The 24766-nt window shown below is 49.0% G+C and overlaps 1 protein-coding gene across 3 annotated transcripts in view; it reads right to left on the reverse strand.

Moving 5' to 3' along the window:
* SNX19 (sorting nexin 19) overlaps positions 1–22035 on the reverse strand; it is a 32444-nt gene extending 10409 nt beyond the window's left edge. For all 3 annotated transcript variants that reach the window (XM_027960051.2, XM_027960050.2, XM_042238204.2), the window contains exons 1-8: positions 19869–22035; positions 17806–17944; positions 16432–16532; positions 16209–16328; positions 14191–14321; positions 12941–13037; positions 12276–12456; positions 9471–9600 (exon numbers count right to left, since the gene is read on the reverse strand). In XM_027960051.2, the coding sequence (XP_027815852.1) occupies positions 9471–9600; positions 12276–12456; positions 12941–13037; positions 14191–14321; positions 16209–16328; positions 16432–16532; positions 17806–17944; positions 19869–21542 (2573 nt within the window). In that variant the 5' untranslated portion in view covers positions 21543–22035. The remainder of the gene's footprint in view (positions 1–9470; positions 9601–12275; positions 12457–12940; positions 13038–14190; positions 14322–16208; positions 16329–16431; positions 16533–17805; positions 17945–19868) is intronic.
* Between the last annotated feature and the right edge of the window lie 2731 nt (positions 22036–24766).

Here is a 24766-nt window from a genome sequence, read left to right on the forward strand (position 1 = left end):
CTGGGGTCTTTTAAATTTTGATCGTTTAACTCAGCGTCTGGCACACAGTAGGTGATCAATAAGTACTAGTTACTAAGTGAATCACCGCTGTAAGGGGGACAAACACTGATCTTAATGCAAGGCACACAGCTCACATTAAGCTGTGCAGAAGGCAAACGTCCAGTACTCAAAGCAGCAAAACAATATTGAGCTCTTAGTTATTTGTGCTGATGGAGGACAATAATAAAAGTAGATAATTTAGAAATCCTTTGTATCTGGCATTTTATATGCATCTACATAAATGTTGGGCAGATTTATCTTCCTAAGAACTTTCTAGTCAGGCTAATATTAAAATTAAGCTGTGTGCCAATATAGCAGCTGTAGCTGCTACTGATGCTGCTGCTAAGTCGCTTCAGTCGTGTCCGACTCTGTGTGACCCCACAGATGGCAGCCCATGAGGCTCCCCCGTCCCTGGGATTCTCCAGGCAAGAACACTGGAAATGTGTTGCCAACAAAGGAAATGGGTTGCCATTTCCTTCTCCAATGCATGAAAGTGAAAAGTGAAAGTGAAGTCGCTCAGTCGTGTCCGACTCTTAGCGACCCCATGGACTGAGGCCCACCAGGCTCCTCCGTCCATGGGATTTTCCAGGCAAGAGTGCTGGAGTGGGGTGCCACTGCCTTCTCCAATAGTAGCTGTAGGGTGGATATTAAATGAAGAATACTGGGTAATATAAGTCAGCTGTGCTAGAACTCAGAACTCATCATGAAGAATCCACACAATTACACTGGTTCTGCACTCACTAGAAGAAAAGAGAGGGAGGGCAAAGAAGGGGGTCAGTCATGCTCCATAAATCCTAGAAAGGACAGACAGCTGCCAGCAGTCTCGGTTTTTGTCAGTTTTCCCAGCAAATAGGCCCAGAGGATAGAGGAGGCTAAAAGTCAAACAGAAGCAAAAGGGTTTTGAGGACTGTGAGTCATGTGTGTATTTTGGGAAGTGCCCCTGATGGATGGAACAGCACTGAGCTGAATCCAACCCATCACTTGAAGCTAGCGAGAATAATGCAGCAGGATACTTGCGTAAAAAATGGCCAACAGCAAAGGCCTGGCTACCTTTCTAAAAAATATGGAACAAGGAGTTGCTTGGGGGCTCTGCGCTCATGGGATAAAGAGTCTGATCGCATATGGAGATCTTTAGAAATCTGTTCTAGACCAAGCATCAGGACACTCAGGATTCCAGTTTCAAAGGTGATCACACAAACCTATGTCCCTCTGAAGGCCTTCAAGACAACTGTTATCAGCCTCACACTAGGCTGTCATCAATGCACCATAAACCAGCTCTGAGATCAGGGCTAACAGGCCTCAAAGCTGGGAAAAATCAGCCACACATTTTTGATATCTGCCTGCTCTTCGTGTGGCCCCAGTAAGAACAACAGCAGGACATGTTCCTCACAATCAGCTACTCCCTCCATGTTTCCTGGAATCTCTCCTAGTCTAGAGTCTCCTGTCTGGAAGAGGCCATCAGAGTTTTCACCCCAATAGCACACATAAAACTGATCCGCACCCTTCCGGGGAAACAAAGCCCAGCGGCCAGAAGAGCCACGAGGCTTCTCGCAGTGTGCTGCAACCAGGGACAGCAACACTGCAAAGCCACACGCAGGCTGGAGGCTGGCTGGGCCACAGAGAAGCGGAAAGAACTGAGTTCTGAATTCCTTCTTAACGGACTGACTCTGGCCCTGCCTTCTTTACAAAATTGCTGAGATCAAAGGAGAAAAAGTTAAAGTGTTTGTGAAAGTGCTTGTGTGTGTGTGTGTGTGTGTGTCAGAGAAAGGCTTCTCTGGATCCTCTTACAAAGCCCTACCAGGTCTAGGGAACTAAACGAAGGGGCTAAGAAGTGAACTCTGCATTTCACGTTTTAGTTTCCCCTTCTGTAAGACTGACTCTCCTGGCGGGCTCAGGGATGTGTCAGAAGAGTGAACCATCTGAAGAGGCAGGGGTGAAGGAAGAAAGAAGCTGGCTGACAGAGTCAGGGGCACAAAGGAGAGGGTGCACGAGCCACCTCTGGACCATGGGGCAAGCTGCATCACTGGCCCCCCAGGGTAAGGACTACAACTGCAGCTCCCTCCAAGACTTGCAAACAGGGATTGTTTATCCTGTGGTGCCACCTGCAGTCCAGATGAAGAATTCACACCTAACTGCCCCAAGCAGTAGAGCCCAGCAGGCTTTCCATACTCTCTGCGCACACGCGCGCGCGCACACACACACACTCAGAAAGCTGGCTGAAAATACGTAAAACATGTTTAAAGGCAACTATTAAAAGTAGAAATAATGTCCATTTCCCTCTTTAAAAATGTTCCAGTGTCTGGAACATTCTTGACCCTAAACCATTCTAAGGGATTCGTCTTGCAAGGTCTAACTTTATGGTCTATACTGTGTTCTTTGACCTTACACTGTTCAGTATTTCCAACGGATTCTTATGGGTTATTTATTTTCTTAGGCTGAAAGGACCTTATTGGAGAAAAGGCCTCAAGAGCTAGCAGTCAGCAAGTCAACACAGTATCAAATCTCACAAAGACTTTTCAAAAATTATTTATAAAGAGGTCACCATAACAAGAACTAAATAAAGTTAGTTTCCTAGAAAGTAAAGTGTTGGGAGTACCTGGGTTAAAAGGTAGTTCCCTGGTTCTGAAACACTGGATATGACTCGGGGAGATATTAAGTAGGAATGTGAGGAGGACAGGACAGAGTTCATAGATAGCTAAAATGGAGGAAGACACCCTAATTTGAAAGGATGCAGAAAAGGCCATGTGTCTCATAGGGTGTTTGCTCCTAAGAGATCACAAAGTGAGCTCACTACAAAGACCTCACCAAAAAACCATCGCAATGTAAACAGATTCTCTATCCTACAGCAGGTGTGTGACCGCCCTAGGGAACAAGAGTCCCCAAGGAAACGGGACGTGGGGCTTGTAGAGACGGACAAGAACCCACATTTACTGATGCCACCGGATGGCAGGCATGCAAAGTCATCAGTTCACAAGCAAGGCACTGTTACCCCCACTCAGAGTAACTGAAGCAAAGGTGAGTCACAGACAGCAAGCCTCAAGGGAAGATGTGAATTCAGATCTGCGTGACTTCAAAGCCCATATCCTTAGTTTCACACATGGAAGGACAGAGGGTGAGAAGGCAAAGCAGAAGAAGCTTCCAGAAGGTCCAAGCTTAGGCGGGAGGCCCATGATGGCAGAGGGCACTTTGTTCCTCTGCAGAAGAGAAGGCCGCTGGGGTGGGAGATAGCCTGAGGCCCAGCCATGACTCTGGGGGATCGGGGGCAGCTGCCCAGCTAAAGAGCTGTGGGGGAGGCAGGCAAGGGGGTTTCCATTTACATCTGTGTTTCTCATCCCAGCAGTGCTGGGGAACTCCCCAGATTCTCACTAATGATGAGAAGGGAGACCAATTCAACCAGAAGGGCAAGTGACGTTCATTCGACAAAAACTTACAAAGTACCTTCCATGTACACAGCTAAATGCCTACAACAGGATGGTAAGACCCAGTGCCTGCCCACCAGATGCTTACAGTCTGAACCTGTCCTAAAACCTGTTTCAAGCTCCTCTTTGTAGTTATAGATAGGCAAGAGATGGCAATAATTTGACTTCAAAAAAAGGTTTTGATGCTTAAATATGTCATGATGCTCTGATTTTAACTGCTGCCAATTCTGCACCTGTGAGTGTACGAGAATGTAAGAGCATATCCCACACATGGAAGTGCAAATACACAGTGAGCTGTTACAACCGTAAGGATGGATTCAGGCAGAAACTGTCAGCACACAACAGGAAAGGCTGGGTGCTTTGAACCCATGATGGGTAGAATAACAGACGCCTGAGAAATATGGCAGGGAGGGCACTCATATAACTGGAGACCACTGAAGCCCATCCTGATCCAGTCTCCCAAGTCAGAGCTCCCCTTCTTCAAGGTCTAGTGGAAAAGTTGGGGGACAAGTAGTGTTCCTCTCCCTAAGGAAGCACGAAACAACCTGAGCAAAGCCAGGGCTGCAGAACGTAAGACTTCAGCCCCTAAAAACCAGGCCAGCGCCGGAACTAGAGGGGGCAGGGATGTAATCAGACAGGAAAACTAGACTTGGCTTGTGATCATTTTGGAGCTCTTGCAAACGTACACATTTTTCTATAGAAGCTGTGCACAGAAAGAGATTAGGTGTAAGACATCACAAGGCACCAGAGCTGAACTGAAAGAGAAATTTATGGAGCAAAGGAAAAAAACCTCATCTATGTGTCTTGAGAAACTCTGAATCAGAACTGTGGTAACCTTTTTCTGATTGGGAATAGGACGCAGAACAGAGGTACTACAGGGAGACTACATAATTTCTGATCCAGGAGTCTTTAAGAATAAAACACGAATGGGAATGAATTTATATGCTACCATCACATATGTGTGTCTCTTGGACAGACATAGGACATGGCACTTTCAGGTGAGGTCAATCCTGTGGCCACTGCCTCATGGGGAAGCTTGCTCAGTGGGGAGGCCGCAGGAGGTGGTGGGAAGGGGATGGGCTTGAAGGCCAGGGTGGCTTGGGTGGAATCCTGGGTATGGCCCTTATAATTCTGAGAAGGTTATTTAATCTAAATAACACTTTGCTCACTTAAAAAATACCCATCTACCTCAGAGAACTGAATTGCTCCTTAGTATATAGAATCCACGGCTGCTTACCTGATGTAGTATTTAGTCGATGTCAGTTCCTTTTTGGCTGCAGCTGCTCATGCCCTCTCAGTGGTGGGCCTGGAGCTGCCCGTAAGACACGGTCAACGTCAGGAAGACCGTTTATCTATCTGCTATGTAGACAGGCCCACCAAGAAACAGGCCCTTGAACGGATTCCACTCAGAGAACATCTAAAGTCGTGGAGTGACCAGAGAGAATGGATGACAAGAGAATCCTTGGTCATCCAACTTGTAACTGCCCGCTGCCAGCATGGCCCTCTCCAATGGGCGCACACGCCACCCATATGCCTTCTCCTGACCTTCCCTGGGAGATGCCTCGTAGAGACCTCTCCCCTCGGAAGACAATTCCATGGCCTGGTACAGGGTTCGGAGCTTGCCACTGAATTTTCTCCTGGACCCACAGCATGCTCAACAACATAACCTGACATATTCTTTTTCATCTTCTTCTCTATCTACTTCCTGACTTCGTGTACTTCTCTACTCGCCTACATCCACAGGTCACACAATTTTCTCTTTTTTTCCCCCATCCTTCTGCCACACTGCTCTGTTCCCACGTGCCCTCAATACACACACACACACGCTCATTCGCTTACTCACTCACTCATTCAATCACTCTTTAAGAAACCCTGACGCAGACACAGACACCAGGAATGTGTCTGCTGCCATCTCTGGGGCCATGGGGAGGGCAGGGCCACGGGAGGGGGCACTCGTGTACTCTCCTGCTAGCCTGGCTTGTATTTTTATCATGGCTTTGCTCTGGGCACCCAGGCGGGGATCTGGGCCAGCTTCTTCTCATTCCTTCGCTCTACATCAGGACTCCAGAATAATCTCACCCCTGACCGTGGCTGGATGCTCCTGCCCCACACCTTCTCCCGTCAATGGAGCAGTAGTCTCTCCTCTCTCTCTCCCTCCCCCCCAGCTAGTGTCCGAGTGTTCCAGTCCCTAAGCCTGAGTCTGACGCGCGCAGAGACGCTGTCAGCTTCTCCTGCTTTCTGAATGAGTGGGCTGCATAAGCTGGATTCACGCCTTGGCTTAGACTGCTCCCCCACCCCTCTCCCCTCCTTTTGACTCTTAACTCCAAATAAGGAGCATTCCCTCTTACATAATTGGATGTTCCCAGCACAGAAGCTGACACATGAGGTCAGGCGCGCATGCGTGCAGACTTGCCTTTGACTTAACAATGCCTTTTTTGGGCATCTAACTTCTCCCCAGCTCCCTTCCCCCACTCGCTCCACAGTATCAACAATCAAGGGAGATTTACGCAGTTGGCTCAAACTCCTCCAACCTTGGCTTGGAAGGAGGGGTCATGAGGTTGAATTTACTCTTTTCCCTCGCAGGCCGGGGACAGAGGGATTGGGTGGGGGTGTTGGGGGAGGGTGGCGTGAAGACTAAATATGTGCAAGAGAGGGAAAAAGTGACAGCATGCATGCTTCGGACCTGGGAGCAGTCCCTGGCGTCCTAGAAAGTTACGTATATGGGTCTTTAGAGGGACCAAGGAGAATACAGAAAGCTGGAAGCAGAAGACATGAACTTGTCTTCTTGGAGATGATAATGCTGGAGGTTGGACAATGATGACATTTTTAAAAGGAGAAGCGTCTAACTTTAGATGCCGTCCAGGATGGCAGTGTGTCCAGGTCAACCAGAAAAGTGGCAGCAGGTCCCGTGACATCAACATCGACTCTCCTCCTCTTTAGAACTTAGAGAATCCAGGTGCTCTGCAAATGGATGCAGCTTAGCAGCATGCAGTTCAGAGAGAGAGCAACTATGCTGCCTCCTGGGCCTCAGTCCTGGGGACAGACTGGGAGAGGTCCACCCTGACCCAGCAGGGACCAACCACACCTCTCTGAGGGTAGTGAGGACAGGTGGAAGGGGTGCTGCAGCTTTGGGGAGGTATCACATTCCAGAGTATGTGCTTACCAAAGCAAAGAGAGCCCAGGAATGCAGCACTGTGCTGGCCTCTTTAAAAATAAAAATGCAAGCTGTCCAGGGGACAAGCGACACAGACTGGCTTTAGTGTGCCGCAGAGACTATGTGTCGTATGTGAGTGGATGCACATTCAAATGCAATTTTCATTTTACAAGCTGACTGGCAGTCTCCTCCTGGGGAATATGGACTGCTCTGAGTCAAAGACTTGGGGGCTGGCTTTTATCTTTTCAAGTCATAGGGCAAACGTCTGATCCTGCAGCTGAACATCAGACAAACCTGGGTTCGAACTGCTTGTACAAACTTACTAGCTCTGTGATCTTGACCAAACAATCATGATTATTTGCGAGCCTTAGCTGCCTCACCTTTAAAGTAGGGATTATAAGACCTCTGTCACAGGGCTTCTGAGGGGATTAAATGATGTTGGCACAGTGTCTGCACAAAGTCAGCTCTCCACAGATGTTGGCTGGATGGTGGATCCTGAAGCTAGTAAGACCATCATCGTCTACACTCTGAACCTGAAATAAGCCGTCTCTTCCTTGGTGAGCCGGCACTCAGAACTGGCTGGTAGAGACCACGGGCCACAGGCATCAGGTCCTCTGAGCCTCTGGAGGGGGCGCTGGGAGAGATTCCTTCTCCATGACCTCCTGACTGCTGTCTTAAGGAAGCTTCAAGAACAGTGTGACCCAGCACAAGATACTTGAGAAGAAGGTCAAGTGTACCATTAAAAAGCTGGGAATAATGCTTTATAGAGAAGATGAAAGACCGTGAACAGAGGGATGAGGCTCTTCATTTAACTCTAGTTTGTAGAGGCCTAGGGTGAGGAAGGTGTGAACAGCTGGGTTCCTATCTCTGCTGCAGCTTATACAAAACTAAATGGTCTTAAGAATAAAGTTCTGACAGGAAGAGATATGAGGCAAATCAACAAGTACAAAATGTCATCACGTGAAAACATCTAGGGTGAACAAAGGTTAACAGACCAGTCATGGAGAACTGCCCAGAAGTACCTAGACACAAAACTCTGTTCTGCAATCCTCACTTTGCCTTCATTCAAATTCACTAAAATATTCAAAAATTCTCCCCTTCACAACAAAAAAAGGTGTCATCCATTTTTTTTTTCAAGTGGAAGCAGGTCAAGCGGGATTCAGCCATAAGCTTTCTCTTGGATGTTGTTTAGGGCACAAGCTACATTCATCAGATAGCCATCCACCCAGCCAACCCGAGGTGTGGTTCCCGCGCCACTGTCAGGGCACGGTAGGGGAGAGGGGAGGAACAGAGCCTGACTCCAGGCTCTTCTCATGAGGAAGGGCAGCCCTGACTCCAGGAGCTCTGCACGCGGGGAAGCAGGAGTGCCTGGAGAACACTGCCGCCCGGGACAGAACCTGTGCTGCAGCGGGCCTGGGGGCCACCTCCTGCTGTCAGACCCACGGACGCTCTGGTCACAGGCACAAAGTCACCCGGGAAGGCCCCACAAGGTCGTACCGCTGAGAAGAACGGGTTCTGTGTGGCTCAGGGAACACAGAGTAACAGAAGCAGCGGAAGCTGCAGCTGGAGCCTGACCTGGGTGGGGCACCCTCAATGGGGAGGGAACCTGGGGCCACAAGCTGGGGCAATCAGACACAGAATCCACTTCTTATCCTTCCATTTTTCCGAATCACAAGTACGAAGACTTAACATTTACTGGAACACTTTCTATGCACCCAGACACCTGCAGACAGACACCATGCTGATTCCAAAGCTCAGAGAGATGACACACAGCAGAGCAGTAGTATGCTGCGGTGGATAAGAATGCGGGCTGTGCAACACCAGGGAGGCTTGCGCCTCCGCCAAGTTCTCACCTGGTGAACATGGACAAGGCCCTCAGTTCTCACCCTCATTAAACCATAGAATATGTGAAAGGAGGGACCGTGTCTCTTTTGTTTACTACTGACCAAACCTTAATATTTTCTCAATGAGTAAAGGAAAATGACCAAGACAGTTGCCCAGAAGGAAAGTTAACGTTAATGGATTTCCTACTTATTGTAGAATAGATACATAATTCTTTAATAAAACTGTTAGTTTCGGAGTGACCTATTAGCATGAGTCACACACTAACAGAAGGTTCAGGATTTGGCTCCCGACTTTGGGATCTGCCAGGATGTCTCACACGGGAGTGTTCAAAGCATGAGCAGCCAGAGCTCAAGCGCTGAGTGTGTCTGTCTGGTTCAGAGACAGGGTTCCTGGACTCCTTCAGTTGAGCAAAGCTTGCATCAGTTTCATGGTTAGAAAGCCAGCACTAGAAACTCCACCTGCGTATCAGTTTTTCAGGAAATTCAACTGGTGCTGGAATTATACAACCCAAGTTTTAAATCTCAGTATCCTATTCCCCACCACCATGTGTCAGTGCTTCTTCAGCTGTGACCATGTCCACCCTTTCTGGAGAAACTAATCTTTACTAGGAGAGCACACAATGGTTTTCTCTTTTCTTCCTTGTTGTTGGTAGTCATGGTGACTGTATACTATTGGTGAAGAGACACGTCCTCTGTAACAAGGTGAGAGGTACAGGGCCTGGGGGTAAACTGGGGGAGAACGGACCCTAGTGGAGGAGGAGCTCAGCCGAGGCAGCGCCTGAATTCAGGGTATGATGCCGGGGGTCGTGCAGGAGCGGGTCTGTCCACACCTCAGACAACCACGTGATGCTCTGCAGCTCGTCACCCCACAGCCCTGGACACAGGTTCTCTCTTCTCTTTTGGCTGCAGGTCTCCTGGACTCTACGCTGTCCCTCTCTAGGACAGAAATCAAGAACCACCTCCAACCTCCGTCTAACCTGAGACTCTACCTGAAAGGGCACCCAGCAGGCCTACCTCTGGATTAGGGTCCCGAAGACAAGATGAAGAACTTTCTGCATACTCTCTGTACACAGCCATCGCCACTGTTCCATGAGCAGCAAGACAAGCAGGTCCAGGGCTGTGTCAGCCAACTCGGTCTCTGTTCCTGGGGATGAAAGGGCATCTGGAGTAACTCGGAAGAGACCTGCACTCGAGGACACATTTCAGGGCCCTGGATCTGCTCCACCTTTATGTCAGTCATCTCACATTTGTGTAATCTATCTGTATTCAAGTCAAGAGATGTTTACTGCATCTCTACAAAGCTCAGTGATAGGTTCTGTCTTTCTTTACAATTTATGTTCCTAAGTCAGAGTAATTTTGTATCTATAAAATCTTTGATTTTATATATAACTATTTTGCCTACTTTCCTTCTGGTTCTTCTGTATTTCCCCCAGGTAGCTGAACACATTTTGTTCCAAGTAAGTGCTCACAACTGGTGACTAACTGGAACTGGCAAGGGCCGGTCCCCTTCCATCACTCGCCTCCACAAGGAAATGTGCGGGGCCGCAGACGTGGGACTTGTTTTCCGCAAACAAGTGGCTCTGAAAGCAACTCCATTACACAGAGCTGAGGGCTAGGATCCAGGAGACCTCAGTTTGATTTTGAGATAACATGTGGTTCTGGGAAGAACACTGCACTTTTGGTAAAAGGCCCTGATGATTACTCACTTCTTTCCTGTCTCATAGACGGCAAGGGCCACAAACACGCTCATACCCATGCTAAGCAGAACTTTTTTAAACAGATGTATTTTATGGATAGAAGCATCTGTTCTCTAACTCTGTTCATGGGGTCCCCCATCACCTCTGACTTGCCTTCCAGGAGACTGCCCCAGAACTACAGAATGTTCCTGAAAAAATCCTCTGCTATCTGGTACTACAGCTGTGATTAAAGTTATAATTAATCATCGACAGTAATTGTATTAGTCTAGGACCAGTGGGTTTTCTCTGTGCAAGCGTGCCCAAGCACAGCTCACTTAAGGGTTCTTATAGAATGTGAACGATGTCAAACTCGGATAAATGTGCTGGAACTGAAGCTTACTTTCTTCTTAATCCCATCCAGTATATATTCTCCTTTTTTTCCTGTACTTCAAGGGGGCACAGGAGCTGATGTGTCTGCTTTCTGGTTATTTGCTCAAAATGTGATATTCAGTTCTTGGAAAAACAGCATTCCTCAATCTCCCTCTTCAATTCTCTTTTCTTCGCAGGTTTAGCATTTACCTAGGGCTGCACAGCAACCCACTCCAGTATTCTTGCTTGGAGGATCCCATGGCCAGAGGAGCCTGGCGGGCTGCAGTCCACACAGCTGCAGAGTCGGACACCACTGAGGAGACTGAGCATGCACACATGCAGAGCTGCCACCACGTGGCGACAAGTAGCATAGCAGTAACAGTGAGCGAAAGCACCAAGGGCCCAGGTCCTCTTGGTGAAAGTGTAAATTATCTATCATGCGAGCACGTGGAGTCTCTCAGGGCTCAAAGAACGGCACAGGAATAAATGATCCCTTTAGAAAGATAATGCACCACATTTAAAGACTTGATTTTGGCTAGAATTATATTATCTTACCCATCCCATCTTATCTATAATTTCTCATAGTTCTCTTGATGCTTTTGCTCTCATAACACATTTACTTAACCAGTGAGACGTGTGTGAAGAGCTGGGGTTGTAAACTCCATTTTTCAGAGTTGAGCTGAGGTCCACAGTGCGGACTGACTGTGGGCGCCTGAGAAACAATGGTGAAGTCAGCCTTTTTTCCTCTTCTGGGCCCAGGATTTTGTGATCTTTTATTTGCAAGGGAAGCCTTTGTCTTGTGGGATTTAAAAGACTTTGTTCCTATAATTTCTAGCACAGCAAATCTACTAGTATCCAGGCCTCCTAATTCTCCCTCTGCAGAGAACACTGCACCTCCGGGAAACCCAACTGCCCTGCCTCAAATGCTCCTGAAGACAGAGTGGTGGCCTCAGCTCGTCTGCCTCTGCTCTACCTGGGTAACCAGGCGGCACTGCTGGCCACGGCAGTAAACATAACAGAAGGAACAGATCCAGAGGAAAAGAGAAATTCCATTTTGTGTGAGCTGTAGTTCAGCTGCCCTGCAGTACATCCGGGCTTCCCAGACTAGGGAACTAGGCACTAGTGGTAAAGAATCCAACTGCCAATACAGGTGACACACGAGATGCGGGTTCAATCCCTGGGTCAGGAAGATTCCCCTGGAGTAGGAAACGGCAAGCCCACTCCAGGATTCCTGCCTGGGAAATCCCATGGACAGAGGAGCCTGGCAGACTACAGTCTACTGTGTTGCAAAGAGTCGGACACGACTGAGTTGGAGACTTCGGTAGGCAAGTGGAAACACACCTCCAGCACTGAGGCATCACCAGCACACGTGAGGGCTGACACCGGTCAGCAGAGGAGCTCACAGGACAAGTGCACAGAGTAGGGACAGAATGAAGCTCTGGACGGCTGAGGAGCCGACAGAAGGGACAGAGGAGGGACCACAAGAGAGACAGGAAGACCAGAAAGTGGCACCACAGACACCAGAGAAGACAGCTTCTAAAGGAAGGGAGCAATCCACAGATAATGCCAGTGTACATTAGGAGCAACTGAGAGAATCGCACCACAATTAATAGAAGCATGGACCTTATCTTTCTGGACTGGACGCCCTGCTTATGCCCCGAGTTCTTCTGATCCACTCAGCCCTGGGACTGTGCCCTTCTGTACCCTGGCACCTGACAGAGCCACCCAACGGTCACAAGCTAGCGGACACACTGGGCTCCCCGCTGTCACTCACCTGGATCACTGCTGCTGAGGCCTTGGGCTGGAGCAGCAGCATCTGACACGCGACCGTCCACACAGCCCTCAGGGGTCTCTTCAGAATCTCTTCCAGGAGCATCTGCGGGCTGCACTTCTAGTAATTTTGCCTGTTTTTCAATAAAGGATTCCATCCCAGACACGGAGAGGGTCTCTGACTCCTGAGGAGAGAGCAGGAGCTGTGTCACAGGTAGGGTGCAGGGAGTGGGGGCACCTGCAGCTCCCGTCACTTCCCTGCACGTGTCTCAAGTAGAGGACCCCACTGACCCTGTGACCACCTAAGGAAAAGGCGCTTGTTTTAACCTAAACTGCAAGGACAACAATGCCTCTGTAGTGTCGTTTGCTACAAAAATCGTGTTTCCTTCCAGGAGCTGGCTTTCTCATTCTATCACCTATTATCCCAAGCCTACTTCCCTTGAGAAGCCCACCACCCTTGAGAAGCCAACTGGCCAGCCCAGAACTCATAGGAATTCCAAACCAGTCTGAGAAAATACTCCTAGAATAAAAACCAGAGACCCAGATGTTGGTTCAGTCCCTTAGGAAGGTACCAAAGTCCTTTCTGATTCTGCAGAACATCCCAACTGCCAATAACGGCAGGACTGACCTCCTAACTGATGATCCCAAGAATTCTCTAGGGATTCTCACCACACCGCTGTCCTGGAGACAGTAGAGAACCTTCTCGTGAGCCTCAGTTATATTCAGTGCTGGAGCAATTTTACTGGATGAGAACCTCAATCTGGATCTGGCACAGAAATGAAGAGCAGAAACAGTGTGTAATTCATGGTCTTGATCCCCATACAGAGGGCTGACAAGTATTATTACCTCAAAACGGGCATGTCCACACTTATTCTTGGAAGCTTACGGTGGTCAGAGTTGCCAAGAGATGCCTCACTCTGAAATCCCCCAAACAATAAATATTCTTACACACACTGCAACTCTTGCACTGAGCTATGCTTACAATGCGCCTGTGAAAGGGCTTTTGCTAATGTAAAATAAGGACTTGTCCGTCACAGCTGTGTCCCACAGGCTAGAGAGTGGCTAGCACTTACTGTGCACTCGTTAAAAATCTGTTGAATGTTAAATAGACAAGCGCCAAACATCAAGGTTGCCCTTGCTCCTCACACCTTTTTGCACATCCACTATTCCCCTTGAGTTCCAGATAAAACCAGAGAGGGAATCACGAGGGCTAACCTCAATGTTTCAAGAAATAGGGTTCTTATAAGCACAGGCCACATGGTTACCCTTCAAAATATGGGCCCAGTGAGGGGGGAAAAAAAGGCTAAGAACTGTGAGGGTTATTGCCAGCCCATAAGACATGAACACAGAGAAAAAGACAGTGAGACGCACACATAAACATCCTCCCACCAGCTCTGTCTCTCTCTCTGGAACGGCCCAGGTACATACAGCAAGTGTCTGGGAAGGGAAGTGTGGTGCCCTTCCTCCCCACCTGCTGGCTGTGAGAGCTGCCAACGCAGGCTGCAGCAGCAGCAGCAATAATCAGTGACCCCCCGAAGGGGTCCCTTCTAGCCCGTTCCTGTTTACTGCTAGTGTACTCGACTCCTGAGCCAGAAAACCATGACAAACAGAGATTAGTTATAAGCCTTAATTCTTAAAAGAAAAGAAATGTTTCAATTCCCCAAGGGAAAAAAAAAAGAACATCCATATTCTAGAGTTTTCCTTCTAGTCAAAATTCCCCGGTCAGTTTGGGCCCTGGCTTTCCAGGCAAGACCAACATGAAGCCAGGCTCCCTCTGCAGGACCTTGGGCTTGGTCCGCAGTCTGACTTTGCACAAAACAGGCACAGGTGACCCCTCCCCTCTATTCTAGGACCTAAGACCAGGGATAGGCTTTGACTGAAAACTGGGGATCCCCTGAGAATTGGGAACGGTGTCTCACTTGGAAGTCTTCTTGCCTTCTGTCTGGGGCTTATTTTCTGTCTCGGCCTCACTCAGCTCCTCTGTAGGGCTCTGGGGCTCAGAGCGAGGGAACGCGGTCTTCAGCGTGTCCACGATAGCACTCACCACCATCTGCAGGGGTCACAGACGTGGGGTTAGACAGGCACCACCGAGCAGCAGCAGCTATCTCAAGGTGCTTTCTGCACCCTGGACAAGCAGCCAGCTGACCTGTCTAGCAGAGCCCTATCCACGCACACGGTCAGATGCCAGCTAATGACTCAGTGGCAACTCTCTCCCCTTCCCTCCACAGCCATGAAAATCTTCTTCCTCAGAGATTTAAGACAGATGATGGATTCCATGGGAAAAGAAGCCAAAACAACATGACAAATAAAAATCTGGGAGTTCTGCAGGCTGGTGAAATGCTTTTCACTTTCAATTTCTTTCTTTTCATACAGAAGAATGATTTTTAGTTTTCAAATTGATAATACTTTCACCAAGATGTGACAAAGGGGAAGTGATACAGGTAAGAATATGCAAAGAAAAGGAAGAGTGAAAAAGATTATCAAAATAAGGAACAGTCTAAAAACATTTATGACATAAAAATGTGCAGAGCAATTCACAGTAAAAAAAAAACAACAACAAAAACTGGTTTTCCAGTTAGTTCAAACAATTCCTCTTCTTTACAGAAAGAATGGCAAAAACCACTCAGGTTAAAGTTAAGGATCTGGAACTCATACAAACTTCTCTATTTATACAGATGAAATAAAACAATCTTTGCTGAAGAGTAAGAGCTATCTCTATTTCTCAGAGTCAGAAAATGACATACAGATTCTTGCTAAAGAGAAAGAACAAATGAAACCCTAAAATATCAACAAGATGGAAGGAAACATTGACTTTTCCCTTAGTAACTCTCGCTATTGATCAACACTGCTGCTTGCTTTGTCTTATCCTGTGTTAGTCCTCCTTGGGGAGCACAGCCAAGGCAAGACTGACATGGTCAAGGAGGACCACAGTAGAGACCAGGGGACAGCAACTCAGCGAACTGCATGGATGTGGAGAACGTAGCTGAGAAAATACAGCTCACTCTCCAGGCTCACAGAATGGTAGTCTGCCGGGAGAGTCCGTACCTGCTCACTCTTATGTCATGAGCAATGAGTACAGTGCGTGGCTTTGAGTGGGCACCCCGGGGACAGGTGTTGAAAAAAATCAGTGAAGGTAAAAAGGAAAAAAATCAGTAAAGGAACACATCAGCACGGGTGAACAAACCTGCAAGGAACTCCGAGGTTTCACCTCGTTTATCCCTTCCTAGTTTGCAGTCTTCTCCTCATAGCAGTGAATGTCTCCGAACACCCTCACTTGAAGTCCCACTTTATCATTTTATCCCCTAAAGTCTAGATTGGAAGAGGGAGACCCCCTCTTCTGCCAAAGAGTCAGTGCTTTCTAACCTCTTACAACACATGCATTTTTGATCAGCACAAACCTCAGACTTCTGTCCTGGAGCCACGAGAATCAGTGAGCAACCACTGCTCACAGGCTCCAGCGTGGTGCTCAAAGGCTCTGCTACCATCTCCAAAGGTTCCGAGATACCATCTGGAACCTTGTTCTCCAGCAGAGAATCACTACACAAATCTAAATCCAGCTCAGTGTCCTGCCTAAGGGCTCCATCCTGAGTGACCAACGCTGGGAATGACCTTCATCGCCAGAAGAGGCCTTCCTGCCCCCGCCTGTCCGTAGAGATGTGGACTGACCCTTGTACCCTTGCCCTGGAATCACAGCGTCATGATACTACCAGGAGACCTGTGCACACTTACAGCGTCAGGAGTACTGACGCTCATGGTTGCTCACGGTCATTCAACAATGATGGCCTCACCAGTACTGGTAACAGGTCTTGAAAACCCCAGTCCATGTTCCACTTACTCCTCTGTGCTGCTCTCCCTTCCCCCAGCTCCCTTGCCTTTCAAACATGCCTCCCCACTTCCCTGCGAGAAACTAAGGCTGAGCACGCAGTCCCGCTCATACCTTGTCTATTCTGGAGACCACAAGGGGCTTCTTAACAAAGGCAATACGAGCATCTGTGTTGAGAGCAAGGAACTCCTGCATCTCCTCACTGTTCGCGATCTCAGGAATGGCACAGAGTTGCTGAAAAGACACAAGAAGGACTTCAGAGAGAAACTCCGGTCCCCAGGTCTCTCCACCTCGGCCTGGGTGTCTGGTGGCTACAGCGACAGCAGAGGATGCTGACCTTTAGAAACGATTCCAAGAGGCTCTTGCGGGCTTCCACCCTGTCACTGTCCATGTTTCCAAATGGAAGATCTGGAAAGAGCTTTTTAGGGCCCTTCACATCTTTAAAAAAAAAAGTTAACTGATTAACATTTACCAAGAACTATTCCATTTATTACCCATCACATATATAAGACACGGAAATGCCAAATGTATTTCCTGGGGATTTTTCTCCTCACCTATGAACGGAGCTGAGAAGTGAGCTGAGATTGGGGTGGGAGCTGGGTACCAAACCTGGGCCTCATCCCTTCAGAGTCCCTCCCCTGGGACCTCCCCTCCATGGGATTTTTTTTATTTCAGGAGTTAAGAGATATAACCCAAGGACATAATACAGATAGCCTACTTTCATTATTCATGATAATAAGAAGGTATAAGAGGTCACTAGAGTAGGGATGCATAACAGCCCTGAAGTCTAACTGCCCAAGTTAAAATTTTGGCTCCAATCTCTGCTGTAATAATGGCCTTAGGCAACCTGCTTAATCTTTGCTTTTTTCTGTAGAATGAGGATAATGATAGTATCCATCTTGTAGACTGTTATGAGAACTAAATGAGCTTAGTAGAGAACTGCACATATATTTTCAGTATTAACTATTGTAATTAAGAAAGAAAACCTATAACTGAAATCCATGATTTACGTAGCAACTTATTAAAAATGTTTATTTGAGTGATGACAAGCTTCCCTGGTTGCTTAGCTGGTTAATAATCAGCCTGTAATGCGGGAGACCTGGGTTTGATCCCTGGGTTGGGAAGATCCCCTGGAGAAGGGAATGGCTACCCACTCTATATTCTGGCCTGGAGAATTCCATGGGCTATATAGTCAGGGTCAGACATGACTCAGAGACTTTCACTTTCACTTGGCATTTTCTTAAAAAACAGAGTAGCTGCTCACTAGCTTTTATGGTTTGAATTAAATTTTATGTCTTCTTATTGTTCCTGTGCCTTATGAGAACCAAACGGCACACCAAGCCTTTTGTTAAAGGAAAGGCAGCAAGGACTTCTGGATAACAGTTTCATATTTAACAGCAACCAGTCTATGAACCTGTTTAACGCCTCACAGGCACAGGTGGAGATACGAAAGTTTCTTTCTTAAGCTTAAACTAGATGGGGCCCCAGAACAAAGCATTCAGAGGCAAAGCAGTATGCCAGAAAGCCTGTCATGAGTGCTGCTCAGCACTAAAACCCCAAACACCTAAAAGCAAACGGAGGGAGCACGGGACCCTCAAGGCCACGTTCTCCCTTTCCACCCTCTTCACAGACAACAGGCCTCCAGCCTTTCAGATCAGGGTGGCTGGATGTGAAAGGCAAGCAGGCATTCCGGGGCTGGGGAGCTCCTGACTTTTGATGAACTTTCGCAGATCCGATTTCTCCTCCAGACGGGTCTGCAGGTTCAGGAACTCGCGGTAGCGGCGGTTCACGGTGTGGTAGGCCACCTGCTGCAGGCCGCCGCTGCTCTCGCCGTCGAGGGCCGTCTCATACTGTCGAGAGAAGGTCTGTTGGCTGCACCAGCTTACTGGCAGACAGTAAGCACAGGGCAGGGTCAAGGGAGCACACTGCTCCTGTTCTGTCCCTGGCCTCTCAGGCCTCACTGCCGCTCCAAGCTCTAACCAACAGCCCAAATCTCAGAGGGGGCTGCAGTACGCAATGTGATGCCCTTCCCAACAGAGGCGGCCCAGGCGGTGGGAAACGAAGTTCCACCGCCTTTCACTCCTCCTTCCATCTCAAAGTTCTCCCTGCAAACACTGTTTACTCATAACCACTTTCAAATCCCAAAGACAGAGGATAAAACAGAAGGTACAACACTGATAATGTCTTACCCCTAAATTATGAGGCTGGATGCCTCATATGGGGAGATAACCATCTTGTCATCATCCTCAAACCAGTGATTATCTATACTACTTGAGGGAAGAACAAATAATCGAAAACAGCTGAGGAACAACAATCATTTGTTTGCTTGGACTACACTAAAGGAACATGTGTTTTTGTTCTGCTTGGGGCTGATTAATTCTTATTCTTGGAGCAACACTGAATCTTTCTTCCCAAGGACAGATCGTCTGTCTGTATGATGGGAAGATGTGAAGACTGGAGATGTTTTATGGGGTTACAGTTGGCTGTCTTCATATGTGAGGAGGGCTGGCACGTGGGAAAAGACAGCAGTGCTGAATGTCCCCCCAGAGAGAACGCCCCAAACGGCATGAAAGCTGCAGCTTCGTACCTACAGGGGGAGACTGTGTAGGATACAGCGAATGCTGTGGGAGAACGATACACGTGCTTGTTCTCATCAGGAGGTTAGTGTTCCTGTTTGGTTAAGGTATTCTGTGGACTAGCAATGGAAGAGAGGTGAGACTGAGGCTGGTGTCGAAAGCTTGTCTAGTGGCAGACAGAGGTGTTCATTATGAGTTGGAATGAGCAAAGCAGTCCCTCAGGCCAGTACTGAGAAGGAAAGGCCTAGATAAGACATGCATGTGGAATTCAGGTGAGGGCTCTCACATCCAGAGCTCCTGGGAGCTATGATGCTCTCTGTAGCTATTCTGCTCCATGTGGGACACTGTATGATACGTCTCCAAACTTGGCTAGGTCTCAGAATCTCTTGGGCTGCAGAACCTGCTGTCAGAATATGGATTCTGACAGGTGCTAATGGATTCTGAATGAGAATTTCCCAAGAATTCTCCCAGGATTCCTTACTTTTTAAGAATACAACTTTCTGGGAAACTTGGAGGTAGCCTATATCAAAACCTGATAGCTCAGCTGGCAAAGAATCCGCCTGCAATCTGGGAGACCTGGGTTTGATCCCTGGGTTGGGAAGATCCCCTGGAGAAGGGAAAGGCTACCCACTCCAGTATTCTGGCCTGGAGAATTCCATGGACTGTATAGCGCACGGGGTCGCAAAGAGTCAGACACAACTAAGTGACTTTCACTCTATCAAAATCAGCTTTAGGGAGCTGCTGCTTGAATCAAACCAGTCACCTGATACAGGAACCCCCTTCCTATCACTTCTGCCAAGCAGTTCCTACTACGACACTTAAACATCTCCAGGGAGAGGAGCTCGCTACCTTTTGAGGTATATACAGGTAAACAGCCTTCCTTTCTAAAACAAAGTATAAAGGATATTAGTACTTAAAAAATTAGCAAGGAAGAAGTCTGGAAAGGATTTCTGGGCTGTATCCACTGAAAAGTATGATTCCCAGCACAGTGACAGCCCTGAGATTCTAGGACGGTCTGTGAGAGGGTCATGGAAGCCTACTCTGCTTCACTCATGAGCTTCAGACCCTCCATATCAATACTGGTTGAATTAACCAGAGCAAACTAAGTAAGAGCAGACTTCCTCCTTCCAAACACTGGCTTCACTGACTGCTTTCCAAATCCATTCCCAGATCAGAGTGGTGACCGTGCACCAAGTACCTTCACCGTGTAGAGCGTGTAGGGGTGGAAACCGGTGCCACTGTGCTCTCGAGCAGTAATGGTGCCAGTGATGCGAAGGTTTTGGATAACCACGGGGCCGTCTGGACTGCCCAGGGACTCGAAGTTGAAGGTGGCTGAGCTGAGGGGTCCAGGTGGAGAGGAGGAGAGCAGGACCTGTGGCAGACTGGAATCCAGGGAGCTCCCACCATCGGTGAGATCCTTCTCTAAACACGAGGGGCGTGGGGGGCATATCCTCTCTGGACTGGGCAGCAAAGTTGTGAGAGAGGTGTCATTTCCCTGCTCTCCCTCCTTGTCTGCTGTGTCAATCTGGATCTCTGGGCAGGAATTCAGCATGGAGGCAAGCAGGCCCGGCTCTGTTTCTGTTCCTGGACCCTCCTCAGCTTCTGCTCCTTCTATTCCTTCGGGTCCCTTGCCATCCTTAGGCTCCAGAGGCTGGGAGCCCCCAAGGGCACGCAGGGCATCCTGAATCGTCGCTGAGAGGAAGGGGCCTGGGGTCATGAGCATGATGGTTTCTTTGCCCAGTTCAGACAACGGAGACCCCAGCTCTGCATCTTCAGACAAGAACAGAGGCTGCAGGAAATGAGAAGAGCTGTTTTCGACTTTTCTCTCCTCAAGCACTCCCCCCAGATCTCCCTCCAGCGCTTCATGGCCTTCTTCAACGTCTGGGGAGGGGTGTGAAGGCCCGTCTGGCTCACTACAGCTTAGGAGCACTGGGGCTGCTGTTGGTGAAGGGGCTTCTGCGAGACCCTGGACCTCAACAATCAGCGGCAGAGATGTGGGCACTGAGGGCTGTTCCAGGGCACTGGCTGGGCAGAGTGGATTAGCCACTCCTGCCGGGTTAGTTCTGGCCTTGGAGAAGATGCCCACGAGTACAAGGTGGATCCAGTCCGGATCCGAGAGCTTGCTGATCAGTGGTAAGATGACATTGCAAGTAATGAGTTCTACCACTATGTGCCTACCGGTCCGGGTCTCCAAGTGCGGCTTCGGCACTAGTCCCTGAAGCAACACATTCACGATGCCACGTGCGTAGGTGACCTCAGCGCTGGGGCTCTGCACTGCGGGGTGTGGAGCGCTGGCCCGGCAGTAAGCCTCCCAGAGTTGGGAGGGCTCTCCTGGGCCACTCTGTTTCCCTGCGGCCTCCTTCGCCTGAATATAGCTCTGCAGGTGACAACCGCAGAGAGTCAGAACCCTCTGGGCAAGAGCATGGCTGTCCACCCTGGCCATCCTCCTCCGGAGCTCCTGGACCAGCCCTCGCATGGCTGCCTCCATCTCCTCCTCGAAGGCTGGCTCCTTGCTCACCGTGTGGTACCAGGACGACACGAAGTCCCGCATGATCATCCGGATGGTGCGGTCGATTTCCTGCTCCAGCTGCCTCTCGGCCTCGGGATTTGGGGGGCAGACGGCCATTGGGATGAAGCGCTCCAGGTGCAGCCGCCCTGAAGCCCCCACGATGGCGTCAGAGCCCAGCCATCCTCCCAGCACCAGCAGCAACGCAGACAGAAGGCACAGAAGCCACACGTTGACCAGGAGGTGGATGACCAGGAGCCAGCCGAGCACGGCCCCCAGGGCCACCAGCTTCCGGCTACTCAGCAGGTGACTGACGCCGGGCCCGGCCGGGCGCTCCGGCGCCAGGATCTCCGTCTCTGTCTTCATGGCGGGCGGGCGCGGGCTCCCCGGACCAGAGCCTCCCTCCCTCACGTCAAAGCCAGGGATGGGGTCGCCGAATGTGGCGCGGACACAAGAGCCGGGTGCCGGTCAGGCCTGGGCCGGGTCGCGGGCCCTGACGTCCTACAGGCAAGGCCGGGCGACAGGGGCAGCTCGGAGGCTCGGCATCGCCGCAGCCCCTTCCGGCCGGGACGCTGCCCTCGAGGAAGACCCTGCGTCCTTCATGGTGCGGGGTAGGCGACCTGCGGCTTCGGAGACCGGGCAGGGCCGTGGGCCCACCGAGTATTTAGGGAGTCTACCATCGAGGTGCCCGCAACCGGCTCGCGCACCTCCTGGCTGAGCCCCGGCGCTAGTGAACGCTGTGGCGTCTCCTTCGCCGCCTCGGAGGGTGCCTCGCCTTGATAGGGAAGCCGGGCACCTAACCTCCGCAGCCCTGCTGCTGTTAAGGCTGCCGGCCGGCCGGGCGCCGGCGACTACTTCCGGGTCGACGTCAGTCGGAGCGGGGCGTGCGGGGAGAGCGCCGTGCGATCAGCTCCCCGGCTCTGCTCGGCGCTGCATGGCGCCGCCTGGTGGTGAGGAGGCGCCGTGACTGGACAGCGCGAACAGGTATGGGCCCTGAGATCTTGCAGAGCACTAGCTCGCCAAACCGGTGCCTCATTCCTAGCGGTGCGGACCTGCGAGCAGTCTTGCAGGTCATGCCCCTCTGAGAGTCAGTGCGAGCTGCAGTGTTTAAATGAACTCTGCAAAGACTTTCTACCGTTTAGGCAAACTCAGTAATCCAGTTTGTTTTAATCTCAAATGGGCATTTTTTCGGTGGCCTGATACACTTTAACATTCACCCCACATTCCAAAACGCCCCTCTCTCATTCCCAAAGCTCAACTAACCAAACTTGAACTCAGGAACTGCAGAATACAAGGCATAAAACATTAATACAGAGATAGATGCATTCCTAAAATTTCATAATACTATACAACAAAATCATTTTTGTGGTTTGGGTTATTCGTCAGCAGCTTTACCGCGAGCAATCAAATCGTTTGATTATCTTTGTTCAGTCCCTGTGATAGGTGGTGTGGAGGAACAGAAGTGGTGAAGGGTCCTCAAAAACCTTGCAAATAACTGAGGAGATGAGTTCTTGGGTCCCAAGTGAATATTTAATAACAATTCAGTATGGGATATGGTGAAATACAAATTATTATATGCATGAGGGTTGCTAATTATTATACAGTGGTTTGTAGCAGTGAAGGGGAACTTCACAAAGAACTGATGCTTTCTACTGCCTCTTCAAGCGTGTTGTTCACCTGAATTGTTGTTCAGCAACTGATCAACAGTCCTGTCCAATTCTCTGCGACCCCATAGACTGCAGCACGCCAGGCTTCCCTGTCCTTCACCATCTCCCAGAACTTGCTCAAACTCGTGTCCATTCAGTCGGTGGTGCCATCCAACCATCTTGTCCTCTGTCATCCCCTTCTCCTCCTGCCTTCAATCTTGCCCAGCATCAAGGTCTTTTCTAATGAGTCAGCTCTTCGTATCAGGTGACCAAAGTATTGAAGCTTCGGTTTCAGCATTAGGCCTTCCAATGAATATTCAGGACTGATTTCCTTTAGGATTGATTAGTTTGATCTCCTTTCAGTCCAAGGGGCTCTCAAGAGTCTTCTTTAATACCACAGTTCAAAAGCATCAATTCTTCAGCGCTCAGCCTTCTTTATGGTCCAGCTCTCATGTACATCCATACATGAGTACTGGAGAAACCATAGCTTTGACTAGATGGACCTTTGTCAGCAAAGTAATGTCTCTGTTTTTTAATATGCTGTCTAGGTTTGTTACGACTTTTCTTCCAAGGAGCAAGCGTCTTTTAATTTCATGGTTGCTGCTGCTAAGTCACTTCAGTCGTGTCCGACTCTGTGTGACCCCGCAGACGGCAGTCCACCAGGCTCCCCCGTCCCTGGGATTCTCCAGGCAAGAACACTGGAGTGGGTTGCCATTTCCTTCTCCAACGTATGAAAGTGAAAAGTGAAAGTGAAGTCACTCAGTCGTGTCTGACTCTTAGCCACCCCATGGATTGCAGCACACCAGGCTCCTCCGTCCATGGGATTTTTCAGGCAAGAGTACTGGAGTGGGGTGCCATTGCCTTCTCCATAATTTCATGGTAGCAGTCACCATCTGCAATGATTTTGGAGCCCAAGAAAATAAAATCTGTCACTGTTTCCCCATCTATTTGCTATGAATTGATGGAACCAGATGCCATGATCTTAGTTTTTTGAATGTTGAGTTTTAAGCCAACTTTTTTACTCTCCTCTTTCACCTTTATCAAGAGGTTCTTTAGTTCCTCTTCACTTTCTGCCATAAGGGTGGTGTCATCTGCATATCTGAGGTGATTGATATTTCTCCTGGCAATCTTGATTCCAGTTTGTGCTTCCTCCAGCCCAGTGTTTCGCATGATGTACTCTTCATAAGGCTTCCCAGGTGGTGCTGGAGGTAAAGAACCCGCCTGCCAATGGAAGAGATGCAGGAGACGCAGGCTCAATCCCCTGGGTCACGAAGATCCCCTGGAGCAGGGCATGGCACCATTCCAGTATTCTTGCCTGGAGAATCCCGTGAACAGAGAAGCCTGGCAGGCTCCAGTCCATAGTACTGAAGCAACTTAGGGCACACACACATAATGAGTACTCTTTCCCACCTGTACCTGAAAAATACATATACCTGAAAATACATATGAAAAAAATCATGTAATAATTTCCTCTCTCCATCTAACTTTACCCCCTGATTTATCTGTGTCCCTGCAGTTGACATTGTTTAAAGTCACAGTATTTCGTTGGATGAATGTATTACTTTTTCTTTATCCATTCACCTGTCCATGTACATTTGCTTATTTCCATATCTGGGCTATTTTGTGAATTGCTGTGGTGCATAATTGTGTGCATGAGTTTTCCAAAGTCTGATTTTCTCCACATTGGCTCTCAGAAGTTGCACTGCCAGATCATATGGTTCATCTGTTTCAACCATTAAAATGCACAGCTAGATATGTCCCCTCCAGCAACAATTACCAGTAAAATTTCACCAACACTATATGAGTCTTTTTTCTTTACCCCACTGCAGCATTTTTTGTCTAGATTTTTTTGAGAGTGGTCTTTTGGACTTCTCTATGGTGATAGATTGTCATTCTGATTGTCCTGTGTCTAATTATTCACCTAATTGAGAACCTTTTCTTGCA

Source organism: Ovis aries, chromosome 21, assembly GCF_016772045.2.
Source record: "Ovis aries strain OAR_USU_Benz2616 breed Rambouillet chromosome 21, ARS-UI_Ramb_v3.0, whole genome shotgun sequence".
Classification (NCBI taxonomy): domain Eukaryota; kingdom Metazoa; phylum Chordata; class Mammalia; order Artiodactyla; family Bovidae; genus Ovis; species Ovis aries.